The following is a 17,945-nucleotide window of genomic DNA, read 5'->3' on the forward strand; positions in this document are numbered from 1 at the left end:
TTTTGGGGGGGGGGGCTTCTCTGTGCAGCCTTGGCTGTCCTGGAACTCACGCTGTAGAACACCTGGCTTCCAACCTTGTCTGCCTCCCGAGTGCTGGGATTAAGGCATGTGCCATCATGTTTGGCTCTTCACTGTATTTCTTATGTTGAGGCTACATTAAGCATAATACACTTTAAAAGGCTAAACACCATGTTAAAACTAGTCCATAATTGGGGGTTGGAGAGATGGCTCAGCAGTTAGAGCACTGGCTGCTCTTCTAGATGTTTTGAGTTTCAATTCCCAGCAACCACATGATGGCTCACAACCATCTGTAATGGGATCTGATGCCCTCTTCTGACATGCAGGTGTATGAGCAATCATATATATAAAATAAATAAATCTTAAAAAAGAAAGAAAGAAAGAAAGAAAGCCCTTATTAGTGAGCTGTTAAACCCAACAACCTGAATTTAATCCCTGGACCTACATGGTAGGAGCAGACAGCTGATTCCCAAGTTGTCCTCTGACCTCCATATCCACAACCAATAAAATTTAAGAGAGACAGTCTGTGATCCAGAGGCAGGCTTGGTTCACTCTTCTTTTAAAAAGACTACAAAGGAGGGGGGTGACTTAATCGCTCGCACTCTAGTTAACACCATCTAACAGGAACTAACAATGAAACCAAGAAAAATAAACACAAACAGGAACAAATGACCTTTTATTTCATACGAAGATACAAAGGCAATTGTGTGTAGTAACAGCCTGACGGCCAGTCCAAATTCTTGGGAGGAAGTAAATTCATAGTAAATGTCATGATGGCTGCTCAGAGAGAAGGTCAGAGGCGGCAAGAGCCAAGACAGAGATGGCTACAGCTAATAAATAACGTAAGTGTGGCATGACTTCATGTGCCAGCCTGAGGCTCGCTAGGTGGCCTTGGTGCTGCTTAAGCAGGATCCCACAGCAGCCATGAAGAGCTTCAGAGGGCATGTGGCACAGTTCTACTGGGTATTCAGGGAAGGAGCATCCTTCCAGGTAACCGAGACATCTGAAGGGGCTGTCTTGCAGGAGGGCCCTGGGACATTTGTGATGGCATCCTTTTTAAGAAAACATACTTCAAAGCCAGGTATAGTGGCTCACACCTTTGACCCCAGCACTCGTCAGACAAATGCAGGCAGATCTCTGTGAGTTCTAGACTAGCGTGATCTACAGAGTTCTAGGACAGCCCAGGCAACAGAGACCCCATCTCTTCTGTTTAAAAAAAAAAAAAAAAGACCCACTTGACACCTCTGTTAACCTTGTTTTTGAGGTGATGCTGGTGTAAAAGGATCTTTTTCTTTTTTTTCCTTTTTCTTTCTCTCTCTTTTTTGGAGATAGGGTGGGGGCTATGTAGCCCAGGCTGGCCTTGACTTAGTGATCTTTCTTTCTCAATCTCTGAATGCTGAAATTATAGGTGTCTACAACCATGCCAGCCTTAGCATTTTTCTTTAACTTGAAAATGTTTTATCAGAAAACTGTGTTCCAAAACACAATGTCCCGGTGGTGGCAGATCCTTTCTCGGCACCCGCCTCTACCTGTGTCTACTCACTGAGGCCTCCAACCAAGCCTGCACATGTGCACATCATGAAGGACACTTCTCCAAGACTTACATTTGTATAATCTGCCACTAATTAAAACGGCTTATTTGCCTTCAATATACATCAGTAAACTCTGCAATGTTAAGTTTAATTTTTATGTTTTATGCAAGAATACCAAACCAAACATCAAAGGCATCAAAGGCTCAGCAGCATGATTTACCTATCTTTTTGAATAAAGAGATTTTTTTTTCCTTAAGTTCATGACTTTCAATTCAAAGCCAAAGGTTTCCATATTCACTGTCTGGAACTGAACTGTCTTTGTTAGTCAGAGGGCCCAGGTTTCTCAGGATACAAGCATGATGTGGGCAGCAGAGAGGAGATGGGCTTGAAATTCAAGCATGACATGAGTTGTCTCTTGTTCCTAAAATCAAGCAGGATGACTCAGCAACTCAGCAGACAGACCCTACTGTAGGCTATAGAAAAGCTTCAAGAATTCAGATATACAGATTAACCCAATGAAAAAACAACCCTTTCTCAGAGTATTCAAAAGCATTATATAAATCTTTAAAATTCCTATCACTCACATTTTAAGAAATAAGTTTATACTTTGGTAAGGCACTCTTGGAATACAGTTTAGAAACAGTTACATTTTGAACTAGGGGAAACCGTCCCTTTGTCAGAGGGGTGGTGAGTGCCCTGCCCACTCAGTCTCTAAATGGCAGGCTGTGACCATGGGTTCACCTTCACCAGGAAGGGCTCTGCGCTAACAGAATTGTCCAGATTTATTGGAGAATTCAAAAGTAATTGCTTTTCTTCTCCTGAAGCTGCTTCATTTGAACAGAGAACAGTAACTTGGATTAGCCCCGCCTACAGAAGCAGCGGGCGGACGGAGGACTTCACAGACTTCATCCCCTGACTGCGCTGCACAGGTGGGCCATACTTTTGGTGACTCTGATGTACATGCTTGCTATCAACCTGACAGGTTTCACGTCTAAACAAGAATTTGAATCCCACCATTCTTATTTCTAAACATACGTCAATGTCTACAAAGTAGTAGTGGCCACTTAGGAGGCTTTAACAGAAAGGGGTTGGGTAGGGTCCCACTCTTTCCTACATGATGAGAGAAAACAAGGGCGCGGGGCTGAGGGGAAGTCAAGCATAGGCTTCGTGAGGAGAAGGAAGAGGGCACTGACATCTGTCAGAGGGAGGGGACTTAAAGCCAGGCTTCAGGAGTGTGAACTGAGGTGCTGCTGGACCAGGTCCTTGCTTCTAAGGAATAATGGAGGATCCAAGAAAGACAGCCGTGTGCCGTTGCCGGTTTTTTTTGTTTGTTTGTTTTTGTTTTTTAATTCTTCCGGGTGGCAAGCGACCCATTACTTCCCATAGAACTTTTTGTTGAGAAGGAAGATCAGGAGGTTGACATTCACTTTCGCTCGATCAAATAATTTCATGACTGCAACCCCTTCATACTGTAGCTGCAGCAAGTCCTGTTTAAAAAACAAAACAAAACAATTTAACCATCAAATCTGGAACAAGAAAAGTAAGGTCCCCATGAAGGGAGGACCCAGGAGAGGTGAGGCAGACCTTCTGTGCCAGATGTGAAATGGTGCGGGTGAGACATACTTCTCAGTGCAGAGCTTTACGCTGCACAACCACTCTGGGGCCACATGACCACCCTGGGTGCTGGAGCAACAGGGAGTGTTGGCTGAGGGAACCTTCAAGCTAACTTAGTCTTAGGGTATCATTTAGTTTATAGTAAAATATTCTAAACATGAAGGAAAATTAGGAGTTATGTTCAGTTAAAATACATTTAAACCTTATTTCAAAAGGTACAATGGTAAGGGGATGCTAGAGCAGGGGTAAGGAGGGCGTGGGTGAGTGGGTGGAGGAGCATCCTCAAGAGGCAAAGGAGAGGGGGGAGAGGGGCGATGGGACAGGGTTTGTTGAGGGGTAACCAGGAAGGGGGATATGATTTGAAAGGTAAATGAATAAAATGATTAATAAAAAAAGTTACGATGGCATTCCCCATTGTTTAATACACATGGAAAAGATAAAGACATTTCAATTCACGAAATATGCTGATGGTTGAAAATGAGAATGACCTGTAATGTCTCGGTACCTATAGATACCCCGGCCCCTGGCCCCAGTGTTTTTGCACAGGCTGGCCAAATACTACCGTTTCCATGGTGGGTGACAGTTGTGTGTGGCCAGGTTCAGTTTCTGTAGTGCTGAGATCAGACCCAGGGTTTTGTGCCTGCCAAATAAACATTCTACCAATGCAGAACTACATCTCCAGCTCTACAATCTACTGGAGTCTTTTGTTTTTAGGAGACCGAACCCAGGGACTCTTGTAAACTGAATATACAGTTTCTGGCAGGCAGCTGTAGTCCTTTCAGACTCCAACTTCAACTTTGCACAAGAAAGGTTTTCTAATGTAAAAGCAAGGAAAACAGGAGGAACACACATTTATTGGAGCCAGACAAGTTCCTGAGTCTGAGCAGCAGTGTACATGTTTCCTTAGCAGACTGGCTGGCCCGCACTCCTGGTGAAATCAATGGGATTCGGGACTATGTGTAGCAGTGCTTAGTTACAATGTATGAAGAAATCCTTTCACAGTTACTTAATTAATATGCTCTGAGAGACTACTGGTTACCAACAAGGAAATACAGATGACTAAGACATACTGTTTTAGGAGTTCACAGTTTTGGGGGTGGCAGGGAAATGAGTCAGCTCGCACTGTCAACAGAGGATATCTCTCAGGGCTGCTGAGTCAAAGGGAAGGGTCACCACTGTGGTGGCAGGGAGGCAACATGTGCCAGTGCTCACTGTTTGCTGGAGGCAGAAGGCAGGTAAGGAGGAGAGAGAGGGACGGAGGGAGGAAGGCCAGTTCCATGAGGGGAGAACATCCTGTGCAGAAGTCGGGTGCTTGCTCAAAGAGAGGCACCAGCCTGGTTTGCTAGACTCCAGCAGTGGCAAGCAGGGCACGGTGAGACATGGGAGAATAGTTTGGTAGCACAGCATGTTTGAGGCCCTAAGTTTGATTCTCAGCATTGCAAAAGAAGTAAGCCAACCAGGCTGGAGAGATGGCTCAGCAGTTAAGAACACTGGCTGCTCTTCCAGAGGTCCTGAGTTCAATTCCCAGCAACCACATGGTAGCTCACAGCTATCTCTAACGGGATCTGATGCTCTCTTCTGGTGTGTCTGAAGACAGTCACATACATGAAATAAAATAAACCTTAAAAAAAAAAAAACTTAAAATAAAAAAAGAAAAGAAAAGAAACCAACCAACAAAACCCGAAAGAGGCCTACTATGTGGTGGGGATGCACACATAATTGGGTCTATACACTGCTCATGAATCCTCCTAATTGTCTGATTATTTCTGACCTTGGATTTTGAAGATCACTTTCACTATACAGGCTGGCCTGAAATTACATAGTGGATTTGAGGATAGTTTGGGCTACATGAGATTTCCCCCACCTCCTGAAAAAATCAGGTATTTGGGGTTGGAAATTGAGCTTAGTGGGAAACAGCTTGCCTAACAAGCACAAGTCCTGAGGGTCAAACATAAGCACCAGAAAAAAAAAAAGAGACTTAAAAATAAAAAATTAGGGATAGCTACATTATAAAACTGTTACAGAGTTAATTTTGAATTTAAAATGTAATTCAGATTTACAAAGAGGCAATGTATTCACATGTTTTCAGTAATGTTCCTAACAAAAGGTATCCATATCAAATACAAATGAAAAGAAAAAAGGATTTTTTTTTTTTTGGATTTTCGAGACAAGTTTTCTCTGTGTAGCCCTGGCTGTCCTGGAACTCACTCTGTAGACCAGGCTGGCCTCGAACTCAGAAATCCGCCTGCCTCTGCCTCCCAAGTGCTGGGATTAATGGCATGTGGCACCACCGCCCAGCTGAAAAAAAAGATTTCAAGTACCGAGCAGCATTGAATCTCTTATGACAAACACTGGAGGTCAGGCACTTCCTTCAAGGCCAGTGCACCAGCTCAGTTTGGGTGTCAGTGCTCTCTAAAGCACATACACTGTCGGAACTCTCAAAGGACACAGACCACACCCAACTCCTCAAACCCTTGGCTTCTCCCATCAACTAGGTGCTGAGCTCTTGGAATACACAAAGCTTTCCCCAAAGGGCTTTCCCTTATCTCTTTCTCCTACCTCCTCAGGAGCTTCAGGCCAAGCCTGTGCACACCCACCTGATAATGCAACATGAAAGTCTCCATCTGAACTCCCATGAACTTGGCCTTCACTTCAAAGTCTCCAACTTCTTCTGTTGGACCAATTTCGAAGATAACGTTTTTAAATCTGTTGAAACACAACACCGTATGTGTGAGCTTTGAGTTTTTAGGTAATGAGACTCTGAGATGGGGGGTGGGGGGCATCAGAGATGCCTGGAAGGTAGCATCACTGGCAGAGAATATCCTGCTGTGTCGTCTGCTTTGACACCTGGAGAGAGAAATGGTCACCTCTCCCTGAGGCAGTTGTAATTTGTTCCAGGAGGGCCCATGAGAATGCCACCAAAGCCTGAAATGATGAGACCAGATGGCTCTTCCATGAAGCAAAGGTCAAATGTCAGTGAGAAAAGGTGGCACACACCTTTAATCCCAGTACTCCAAAGGCAGAGGCAGGCAGATCCCTGAGTCTTGAGACCAGCCTGGTCTACAGAGTGAGTTCCAGGATACCCAGGGCTACACAGAGAAACCCTATCTTGGGGAGCGGGGAAGGAAAGGAAGGGATTGGGATTGGGAAAAATGAATGAGGAAGCAGAGGAGGGTCAACAAGAAGCAAGGGCTTTACTGGACAGAATATGTGTGTACACTTAAGGATGAGAGTACACACTGCCCTAGGCAGGAAGCCGTACACCAGTAGTAAGTACGATTATGCTGCTCCCCAGGAGAACAGAGCAATCACCCCACATTTCCAGAGCTCCATTGAGATGTGGCCCACTATAGACAGAGTGGAGACCCAGTAAGGACGCACAAGAGTGCTTCAAGGGGATAAAAGAGCACTCACTGAATCCATGCTCAGAAACGGGCTGGTTCCAATTTACCTGCTTGGAGCGCATCCCTCCTAAGGATGATTGCTTTGTGCAATAGTTAGTGTGAATGAATTTGGTAAGTCTCTTAGTGTCTATGCCCATAGCAGCAAATGAGAGAGAAGAGACACAAACAGAGGAGCACAGGAAGAGAGTGGGTATAATGACAGACAGAAGGGAAGAATCCAGGTCAGAGATTAGGGGGATGGCAAAGTGCCAGAACAACCGCACACAAACCAAACACCTACAACAAAATCAGTTGAAAAACTGACCAGAGGGGGGACAAATGATGAGCCATATTCAAATCACACCAAACCCAAACCTGCCAAAAACACAACCCCTCTAAGAAACTTAACTTTAAAGAGAAACACTTTTAATTTTTATGAAAAAAAGAAAAGAAGTGTGTGTGTGTGTGTGTGTGTGTGTGTGTGTGTGTGTGTGTGTGTGAGCATGTGTTTATATGGAAGCCAGAAGAGGGCATCAGATCCTTGGAGCTGGAGTTACAGATAATTGATTGTCAGCTGTGTGTCCTGGGTGCTCTTAGCCACTGAGCAGCTCTCCAGCCTTTACGGAGGTATTTTATACGATCATGGCTGGCAGAAGCAGCAGCATGGACGCTTTCCCACAAGCACCAGCCCTGCTGGAACTACAGCAACAATGTATCAGCACAATTTGCAACCACTATGGCAAACAGTACTGCAGAGCCCCTACAGCCAAAACGTGAGTTACCACATGGCCCTCCGCCCACTTCTGGGCACACACAGGAAAGAAAGTAGGCACTCAGAGGAGGTCTGCACCTGTTTGGTCCAGCCCTGCTCACAATAGCTTAAAGTCGGAAACAGCACCAGCCCATCAATGCATGAAGGGCTGAACAAAATGTGGTACACACAGACAATAGAATATTATTCAGCCTTAAAAATGAAGGAAATCCTGTCATGTGGTTAAATCTCTAGGACATTATGTTAAGTAAATGCCCAAGCCAGTCACAAAAGATAAAAAGTGCACGCCTTCACTTATGTGAGGAACTAATGCAGTCAAATGCAAGGCCCATGAAGAGTATGGTGGTGACGGAGGCTGGTGGGAAGGAAACACAGCGTGACTCTTGCAAGATGAAAACCATCTAGTGCTTTGGCCCATGATGTACATATACGAACTATACCTTTGAAAATGGTTAAAATGGGTCTGGTGAGATGGCTCAGTGGGTAAGAGCACTGACTGCTCTTCCAAAGGTTCTGAGTTCAAATCCCTGCAACCACATGGTGGCTCACAACCACTGGTAATGAGATCTGATGCTCTCTTCTGGTGCATCTGAAGACAGTACAGTGTACTTATTAATAATAATAAATAAATCTGGGGGCTGACCAGAGAAAGTAGGTCCTAAAAGTCAATTCCCAACAACCAAATGAAGACTCACAACTATCTATACAGCTACAGTGTATACTCATATACATAAAATAAATAAAACGTTTTTAAAAAAAAAAAAAGAAAATGGTTAAAATATGAACTTATGTCATGCATTTTTGCAGTAGTTTTAAAAATCACACAGGGATTAGAAATTCAACTGTAGGCATCTATTATTTTAAAAAGCAATCATGGCCCAGAGTGTCTGTGTATGCCTGCAATCCCAGCAGAGAAGGATCAGGGAGGAGGATGGTGAGTTGAAGGTCAGCTTGGCCTCATCACCAGCACCACAAAACAAAAGCTGAGCGTGATGCTGTGAGTCTGCAGTCCTAGCTTTGCAGAAGCCTGAGGAGGGAAGATAAATTGAGCCCATATCAACCTAAGCAGCAGAGCCAGGCACTATCTCAAAAACAAACAAACAACCCAAAAGATGGCCCCTCACAGGACTTAATGCAAGCAGTGGCTGACATATAAGTGCTATCCCAGTTACAATAATATAAAAGTATAATTAAGAGTTCTAAATCAGGTCAACATAGCAAATATGTAATTATTATAAAAGAGACTTTTTTTTCTCTGTGTAGTCCTGGCTGTCCTAGAACTCACTCTGTAGACCAGGCTGGCTTTGAACTCAGAAATCCGCCTGCCTCTGCCTCCCAAGTGCTGGGATTAAAGGTGTGTGCCACTACCACTCGGTGAGACTTTTTTTTTTTTTTTAAAGACAGGGTTTCTCTGTGTAGCTCTGACTATCCTGGACCAGGCTGGCCTCAAACTCAGAGATCTGCCTGCCTCTGCTGGGAGTGTTGGATTAAAGGTATGCGCCACTCCACCTGGCCATGTAACTGTCTCATGATGGAGTGTTGGATACATGATGACAAAGACAAACAATATCCTAATTTCTGTTTAGAAAGTGAGGTAGATCACTTGTACACAGTGGACAGACACATTGCCTTTCTCTGAACATAAGCACAGAAGAGAGTTTACTACCTCGAGTAGTCTCTCTCTAGCTTGTGGTGCCCCAGGGGCCTCTGATGCGTCACCCTGATGTCTATGGTTAGCTATACATATCTATTTCAGAATTAGAAGTGCTAAGTACCTTCTGAATCAAAGGAAGGGAGAGTCAGCAGCCCAAGCTCAATACATACTTTCTAACAATACATTGTTAGGCCAGGGCTGGCAGAGGACACTGGGCCAGCAACTTGAACTGGCCTGACCCAGCATTCTGACCCAGGGGTAAAGCTAGCTGTGCTTCCTACAAAGGATGCAGTTGATCCTCATGTGGAATGAAGCTAATGGTTTTTTGTGGGCATGTGTAGTGGTTTCAATGAGAATGGCTCTCATAAGAGCATGAATGCTTGGTCCCCAGCTAGTGAAACAGTTTGGGAAGGATTAGGAGGTATGGCCTTGTTGGAAGAGGTGTGGCACGGGCCAAGCCCAGTCTCACTGACTCTCTCTCTGCTTGTTACTCGTGGATCAGTTGTGAGCTCTCAGCTACTGCTCTGGTGCTGTGCCTCCTTACTGCCTGCTGCCAAACTCCTTGTTGTGACAATCATGGACTAACTCTCTGAAACTAATGTTTTCTTTTATAAGTTGCCATGGTCACTGTGTTTTGTCACAGCAATGGAACAGTGATTAAGACAGTATGTTTTCAGATATAGCAAATGAGAGAATGGGTTCCTGGGGTATCCACACACACTGGTGTCAACGTGCCAGGACAAATGGTCCATAAACGAGGAAAAGAAATTCATTCTCAGGTAGCAAACTCTTAGGGAATAAAGGAACCTGTCATCAAACCTGATAACCTGAGTTCTATCCCTGGGACCCATGTGGTAGAAAGAGATAACCAACTACTGCAAGTTGACACCCGACTCCATGGACATATCATGGTGTATGCATGTGTACACATATAAAATAGATGCACTTTTAAAAAAGATGCTTTCAAGCCGGGCAGTGGTGGCATACGCCTTTAATCCCAGCACATGGGAGGCAGAGGAAGGTGGATTTCTGAGTTTGAGGCCAGCCTGGTCTACAGAGTGAGTTCCAGGACAGCCAGGGCTACACAGAGAAACCCTGTCTTAAAAAACCAAAAAAAAAAAAAAAAAAAAAAAAAAAAAAAAGGACATTCTTAGCTGGGTGGTGGTGGTGCATGCCTTTAATCTCAGCATTCAGAACTTTGTAAAATGTCACTCTGCGCATTAGAAAACATATTTATATAAAAATGTATAAAATATATAAAAGAGCCACCTAGAAAGAGAAATAGGAACAATGAGATAATGATGTAACAGATTCAAAATGTAAAACCGTCTTCTAAAACAAAGTCAAAATGGACAGACATTTGAGAGGACATGGCTCTGCAGGGAAAGTCCCCTGCCCAAGCATGAGGACTTCAGTTCAGAGGCCCACATCCGTGTAAACATCTGGGCACAGCAGTGCAAGCCTGAAGCCACAGGATGGAGTGAGGGTGGTGGACACAGGCACATCCCAGAGACTTGAGTGTGAAGAGGAACACTGGCCATTGGGCTCCATGCACATGCACACAGACACTAGCACATGTGTGCACACACGATAAGGTAGAGTGTGAAGAGGAAAAGAACACTTGACACTGGCCACCTGGCTCCAGGTTCTCTTTCTCTCTCTCTCTCTCTCTCTCTCTCTCTCTCTCTCTCTCTCTCTCTCTCTCTTTCTCTCACACATACACACACACACACACACACACACACACACACACGCACAGACTCCAGTACACATGTGTGTACACCCACATACCCCACTCCACACACACAGAAAAATTACATAAGATAAAGAGTGAGCACTCACTGGTTTGCTTGAAGGTCCTCAATTTCCAGAAGAACTCCCTTCTCATGCAGCCTTGCTGCTGTGTACTTCAGAGAAATCTTTTTGCTTTTCTTGCCTTTCATTTCCCTAGGCTTTTTGGAGACCCTGTGAAAGGTAAAAACCACATTATGACAGTGTCTTTAAGTAATTAAGTACTACAAGCCTTAGGCATCATGGGAGTGAAGCCAGAAACTCACACACAAGCATACAAGACCCACCAATTCTAAAACGGCAGACGAATGTGAGGACTGGCCCTAGTAACCTCTGCAAAACTGGATGACATCATTAATTTGCTTCCACCTTTATTTTAAATTATAGTGGAGAACAAGGCTATACCAGCTTAAGAGTGTGTCTGTGCCAGGCAGTGGTGGCACACATCTTTAATTCCAGCACTTGGGAGGCAGAGGCAGGCAGATTTCTGAGTTCGAGGCCAGCCTGGTCTATAGGGTGAGTTCTAGAACAGCCAGGGCTATACAGAGAAACCCTGTCTCGAAAAACTTTAAAAAAAAAAAAAGTGTGTCTGTGCTTCCATTTTTGGAACCAAACCCCTACCAATTCCTTGTGAGGGACCAGGGAGAAGGCTCAGAGGGTAGAAGCCCTTGCTACACAAGCCAAATGATCCAAGTTTGATTTCCCATTACCCATGGAAAAAGCTGGACATGGTGGTGTGCAACTATAATCTCAGTACTCGCACAGTGAGATGGGGGTAAGGACAGGCAGACTGCCTAAGAAACCTGTTGGCCAGCTAGTGGAGAATACAAAGAGCAGAGAGAGGGGGGAAGTGGGGATGTCCGCCTCTGCAAGGTGGAAAGAGAGCCTTTATTTCCAAAAGAAGCTCTCTGACCACCACACACATGCTGTGATTCAAGCATATACATGGCATATTCATGCATACAAACACACAGATACATATTAAAAACAAAAATTAACACTGGTGAGTAGAGTCATAAGGATCAGGTGCTCACAGCCAGCCTTGGCTGCATGGTGGTTTCACAGCCTAGTGAACTAATGAGACTCCCTCCAACACCTAAATAAATAAAATGAAATAAGAGTAAGTTTTAAGGTCAGGAGGTCATTGTACATGCTTTTGATCCTGGAATTTGGGAGACAGAGGCAAGTCAAGTCTGTGTGTTTGAGGCCAACTTGTTCTACAAAGCAAGATCCAGGACAGCCAAGGCTACAGAGAAACCGGTCTTGAAAAAACAAACAAACAAATTGATATTGATGATGATGACGGCAAGTTTTAAGTCACTCTAACTGAAAAAAATAAACATTTTCTAAAAGATATATCCATCCTTACTTATATAAAATACAAACAAAATGTCACCATGAAATAGTAAAAAAAGTCCTTGTAAATCATCAGTCTTGTAGGAAAAAGGCACTTCACACATACAACTTTTAAAAACTGAAGCAAGTCAGGGGTTGGTGGCACAGGCCTTTAATCCCAGCACTTGGGAGGCAGAGGCAGGCGGATATCTGAGTTAAAAGCCAGCCTGGTCTACAGAGTGAGTTCCAGGACAGCAAGGGCTACACAGAGAAACCCTGTCTCGAAAAAAAAAAAAAAAAAAAACCTGAAGCAAAACACAGGGGCAATAGCGGACTCGAAGTCTAGGAAAGACACAGATTGTCAATGGCCATCTGGGAAATCAAAGATGGACATGCTAAGAAAAGTAACCATGGGGAGTGCTGTCCAGGATCCCGGCCTCCACAGGGTGTCAGGGAAGTGGGCAGAGTGTGAGTGGGGGCAGTCTTCAGGAAAGACAACTGAAGATTGAACGTGACAGTTCGCCCATGCATTTCCAGTTTACTTTCAGAAAACACCTACATTTTGCAGAGCTTCTTTAAGAAGTTGGTGCAGACATTTTAAGTAAAAACTTTAGATTTGTTATTTTATGTGTATAAGTGCTTCGCCTGCTTGTATGTGTGAGCATTGGATGTATGTGTGGTGCCTGCGTAGGCATCAGATTCCCTGGGACTTGAGTTACAGCTGTGAGTCTTCACTTGGGTGGTGAAAATTGAACATGGGTCATCTGGAAAAGTAGCCATCTCTCCAACTCCATCATCAGTTTTGGTTTTTTGCTTTGTTTTTAAAGATTAAACCAACATTCCTCAATGGATAATTGATATCTTATCTAGCTATCTCATGATACAGTATTCAGCCATTCAAAGTGAAGACCTACTGTGTCGGCCTAGAAGACCTAAAAATGTCAACCGGGGCAAGGAGGACAGGTAGATCTTGGTTTCTAAATGAAATTAGGGTGGCTTGGAAAAAAAATCATCATTCTAGGCCTGAGCAGAGCAAACTATTAATTAAACCTGACACATCATATGTCAGAAAGCCAGAGAGCACAAAAGACAGACAGAAAAGCTAAAGGCTCCAAGGGAGCTAGGGGACCACCTCTCCAAACCAGCCCCACCTCCCTCTGGGAGGATGCGCATGAGCTAGAGGGGAAGGGTGCAGGAAGCACAATTTAAACTCTAGAGAATCAGTGGAACGGGCTCATGGGTATCCTGTCACTTCAACCGTTCTGAGGTTAGAGTTTGCAGGCTCAGGTTTGTGACCAGCATAGGAGAGCTTTCCCTGGACCCCGTGCTCCTGCCCACGGGGATCCTAAAGGATTATAGAATCCTTTGGAGGTTAGTCAGTTTGAAGACTAGCCTGCCACATGCTGGAATTACAGGTGTACACCATTAGGCTTAGTGGAGATTTGGAAGCTAAATTAGAAGCCCCCCCCCTTCCATGATTCGCTAACATCTAGACCAAACTAATTCTTTAGAACAAGTGCTTGGAACTAAACACCTCCAAGCCCCTTCCCGTCTCCACGCATGACATTGACAAATGGAGCCAGGTGATTATGCAGACATCAGAAGCAGAATCAAGAAGTAAAAAAGCAGGTAGGTCCTGACAGGCACTACAGTTCAGTGGCAGCCAAGTGCCGCAGTGGCACACACCTTTAATCCCAGCACCTGGGAGGCAGGGGCAGGAGGATATCTGAGTTCGAGTCCAGCCTAGTCTGCAGAGTGAGTTCCTGACGAGTTGGGAGACAGTGAGAGCTTATCTCAAAAAAGAAAACAGAAAGAAAAGAAAAATCCAACCTCAAGCCAGCAATATGACTTAGCCAGTAAAGCACTTGCCTCAAGAGCCTGGAGACCTGAGTTCAGCTCCTGGGAGCCATGGCAGACAGAGGGAGTTGTCTTTTGACATCCACGCACACCCCCTCCCTTCCCTCCCCACATTAGCAACAGGACATTTAATAAAAACTAAAACACTTCTTTCACTGTCACATTAGAAGCTGTTTCTAATTCTTTCCACCCCTCAAATTCCCACCCTGGAATAATTAAAAACAAAGACTCACTTGCCCTTGCTGGCCAAGTTATCCAAGCAGGTTTTGATATAGCTCTTGTAGTAATCCACCTGCTCGCCATAAAAGGTGGCCTTAGAGTTCAGTGCTGAGTATGTCTGCTGCAGCTTTACCAATTCAGCTTTCCTCCTCTGCCTGTATCTCCGCTGATTCCGGATATCCTGAGGCACAACCATGACAATTAGGAAAAAGATGACAGGCAGCCTGTTTCTCTTGAACCATCACTGTTCATGGACACTACAACAGATCTGGGCTGAACTCAAACATGACAGCCGTTCTTACCAGGCAGCAACCTGTGCTCGAAACCTAAAAGAGATTCCAATCTCATTGGCCTATGTCCACTAGCAACAGGGAACTATGTACCATGATTTTTGTGCACTTAGACTTTACTTACAAAGCTGGCCTAGACCTCATAAACTCTCTATTCTGAGAGGGTAAAAAGAAAGAACCAAGTTCCTTAGTGCAAGAACATTATCTCAGTCAAATTAGAACCCTGAGCATGGGCTTGGGGTGGGTCATACAAATCAAGTTGGTCATGCAGCCCCCTAGGACGAACAACAATATGAACTAACTAGTACCCTCAGAGCTCCTAGGGACTCAACCACCAACGGAGGAGTATACATGGTGGGACTGATTGTTCAGGCAGCATGTGTATAGTAGAGGATAGCAAAATCAATCATCAATGGGAAGAGAGGCCCTTGGTCCTGTGAAGGTTCTGTGCCTCAGTGTAGGGGAATGCCAGGGCCAATAAGTGGGAGAGAGTGGGGTGGCAAGCATGGGGAAGGGGGAGCCAATGGGGGTTTGTTCTTGTTTTTGTTTGTTTGTTCCTGGGAGAGGAAACTGGGAAAAGAAAAATCATATGACATGTAAATAAAGAAGATATCTAATAAAAAAAAAGTTGGTCATGCAACTACCAACTTTATATATTCCATAGCAATCATAAAAAAGGTCTGGAGGATTCTTTAAGAGCAACAAAAAATTCAGACACCAGAAACTCTAGTGAGCGGAGGCTGTCTCCCCATTAATTTAGTCCACATAAAAAAGTCCACCTCGGAAGTGAAGTCCTGGTGTGAGAGTCCGAGGCCCCATCTCAGGGCTCCTGAAGCACATGTAAACAAGGCCAAACCACCACTACTCATCAGTGCTGTACCTTGGCAATGTCGTTGATGAGTTCCTGGTATCTGTTCTTTGGGTCCACCGTCCCAAGCTCTGTTAGCTTCTTTAGGCCAGTCTGGATCTTCTCTTTCTTCTCCTGGAGGCTGAGGTTGTTATCCTCCTTCATGGGTTTTGATTTTTTCATCTTGTCAGGGGTTTTGGCATCGCGGATAGCCCGTCTCTGCATGGCCCTCTGATGTTCAGCTTCCTACAGATGGAAAAAAAAAAACAACAACAACATTAAAAAAATGTGTTTGTCCTTGCACTCAGATACAGTTCCCAAACTCCACTGCAGACATTTCCTCCCTCTACCAATACCAGACAAAGGACAGCATGACGGGGAGATGTCTCATTCCACTTACAAGGCACATCTGTGGATCCAGATGTTCAGCTTCCCTGACACGAGGTATCGTCAGGAGCTACAATATCCTTTTTATCTTTATCTTCCCTAGCTTAGTTCAGATGTTGAAGCCCCTGTTGCTTTATTCTAAATGTGGCTCAATATAACTATGTAAATTAATGTAACAGCCATGTCCAGAAAACCCTTGCTAATTCCTCCCAACAGGTGACCTCTTGCTGACCTCTGCTCCCAAGGAGCTGCAAACATTGGTATAGCAACAAGAAACCCTTCCTCAGACTTTGCCATCTGCCATCTTTCCTAACCCTTCCCTTGTTTTTTTTTTTAAAGGTTTTTTTTTTTTTAAGATTTATTTATTTATTATATGTAAGTACACTGTAGCTGTCTTCAGACACACCAGAAGAGGGCATCAGATCTCATTACAGATGGTTGTGAGCCACCATGTGGTTGCTGGGATTTGAACTTATGACCTTCTAAAGAGCAGTCGGTGCTCTTCCTCACTGAGCCATCTCACCAGCCCTGCTTCCCTTGTTTTTTTAAAAAAAAAAAAAAAAAAATCACTGAGACACACAGCTCCTCACTGTATAGCCCTAGTTGGCCTCAAACTCACAGATATTTGCTGGGATCAAAGGCATGCCCATCATACCTAGCAACTTCCAGCATTTTTATAATCGATACTATAGTTAATTTCTAATATTACAATTTCAAGTATATGTATCATCATTTTCCTAACTGGAATTTAAGTTTGGAGCCACATCTTGCACTTGTATATATACAACCAAGGTACTTCATCTAATTACAACTGTAAGACACTCATTAAAGTGTCTTACCAGACAGACTGATTCTGCCCCAGATTAAATTCTCATTCATCCTATATTCGTTCTCCCTCTCCTTCTCCCTTCCTATTTCTCCTCTGTTTGAAGGGAAAGGGGATTTCATGCCTGAGAGCACCATTTGGATTTAGGAGTCACCAACTTCCCAGACAAATGAGCCCTACTGATTACTGTCCCGAGGTTAGATCCATGCTCACCCTGGGGTCTAAGCCCCTCCACTGGCCCCATCCAGGAATGCATCTAGCACAGCAAAGCTTCTCCTGGCTAGGAAGACGAGTGTGAAACCTTCATTTGTACCTGTTCATTGGTGGCTGGGGTTTCTAGGATTTCAGTCAAGGTCTCTCCTGGCTGGAACCGGATGACATCCACAATTAAACGTTTTGTACTGTAATGAGATGGGAATGTGTTTTACCATGGAGGTATGCTCTGCCTCCTTGTCCCTGGATCTAAGCAGCAGCTGAAGCACTCTTATCCCACAGATGCCTTTCTGCAGCCACCCATAGGGGTGCACAAGGAGCAGGGACCCACAACAGAGCAGGGGCAGGGGAGACCTCCCAAGATTGAAACACTGTACAATACTAGCAAACTAAATCCAAGCACAGTGCAGGGTGCTGAGGACTTTGAATAGCAAGAGAGGCCGGGGTGATGATCCGGTGTGGCCCAGCAAACACAGTTTCAAAACACTCCCTTCTTGCTTCAGTACTCACTTCAGTAAGATGGTCCGAGCGTCCATCTCTGCGTTCTCATCTCCAGGCACATCAAACTTGTTGGTCAATGTGAGAGACACTTCCGTCTTAGCCAGCGCCTCCTTGTTGGGGTCGTTTGAATTGCCACAGCTTTCTCCTGCAGTTTTGGGAGTGCAGAAAGTATTATGCAATAAAAAGACACTTTGGAGGGAAAATAATACAAATAAATATGACTCAGGCCCAATATGACTCTTGATAAACCAACACACTTAGTGTGGCAAGCATAGATTTTACAGAGAAGTAAAAGAAAATACACCAAATGGCTAAGGAAAAGGGTCCATAATACAGTAGCTTTATAAATGTGGGGAAATCATTTTGCTGGGACACAGTGATGCACACCTCTAATCCCTGCCCTCAGGAAGCTGAGACAGGTAGATCTCTGGGATCTGAAGCAGCCTGGTCTTTTAGTGAGTTCCAAGCCAGACAGAACTACAAAGTGAGACACCTCCATCCAACTCTGACCCCCATATCAAAAAATTTCAACAATGTAACATCAAAAAATTCTCTCTCAAAATAGTCTTTCCTTTAGAAAAAGGTACACTTTCAGATTATATATGCTAATGTTTGTCTTTGTGTTTGAAAGTATCCTTCACTGGACTCAGCTCCTCCCAGATGGGACCTACACTGGTTTTGTTTCCCACAATGTGTCTACAATTTG

At 44.4% G+C, this 17,945-nt stretch overlaps 1 protein-coding gene across 2 annotated transcripts in view; it reads right to left on the bottom strand.

Moving 5' to 3' along the window:
- Nucleotides 1–677: 677 nt before the first annotated feature.
- Iqgap1 (IQ motif containing GTPase activating protein 1) overlaps nucleotides 678–17,945 on the bottom strand; it is a 105,359-nt gene continuing 88,091 nt past the window's right edge. Inside the window, exons 33-39 of one of the 2 annotated variants that reach the window (XM_031387147.1) lie at nucleotides 17,249–17,384; nucleotides 16,839–16,926; nucleotides 15,346–15,558; nucleotides 14,190–14,356; nucleotides 10,816–10,938; nucleotides 5,762–5,870; nucleotides 678–3,037 (exon numbers count right to left, since the gene is read on the bottom strand). In XM_031387147.1, the coding sequence (XP_031243007.1) occupies nucleotides 2,924–3,037; nucleotides 5,762–5,870; nucleotides 10,816–10,938; nucleotides 14,190–14,356; nucleotides 15,346–15,558; nucleotides 16,839–16,926; nucleotides 17,249–17,384 (950 nt within the window). In that variant the 3' untranslated portion in view covers nucleotides 678–2,923. The remainder of the gene's footprint in view (nucleotides 3,038–5,761; nucleotides 5,871–10,815; nucleotides 10,939–14,189; nucleotides 14,357–15,345; nucleotides 15,559–16,838; nucleotides 16,927–17,248; nucleotides 17,385–17,945) is intronic. The other variant, XM_031387148.1, reaches the window with a different exon arrangement.

The sequence above is a fragment of the Mastomys coucha genome, unplaced genomic scaffold, assembly GCF_008632895.1.
Source record: "Mastomys coucha isolate ucsf_1 unplaced genomic scaffold, UCSF_Mcou_1 pScaffold21, whole genome shotgun sequence".
Lineage (NCBI taxonomy): Eukaryota > Metazoa > Chordata > Mammalia > Rodentia > Muridae > Mastomys > Mastomys coucha.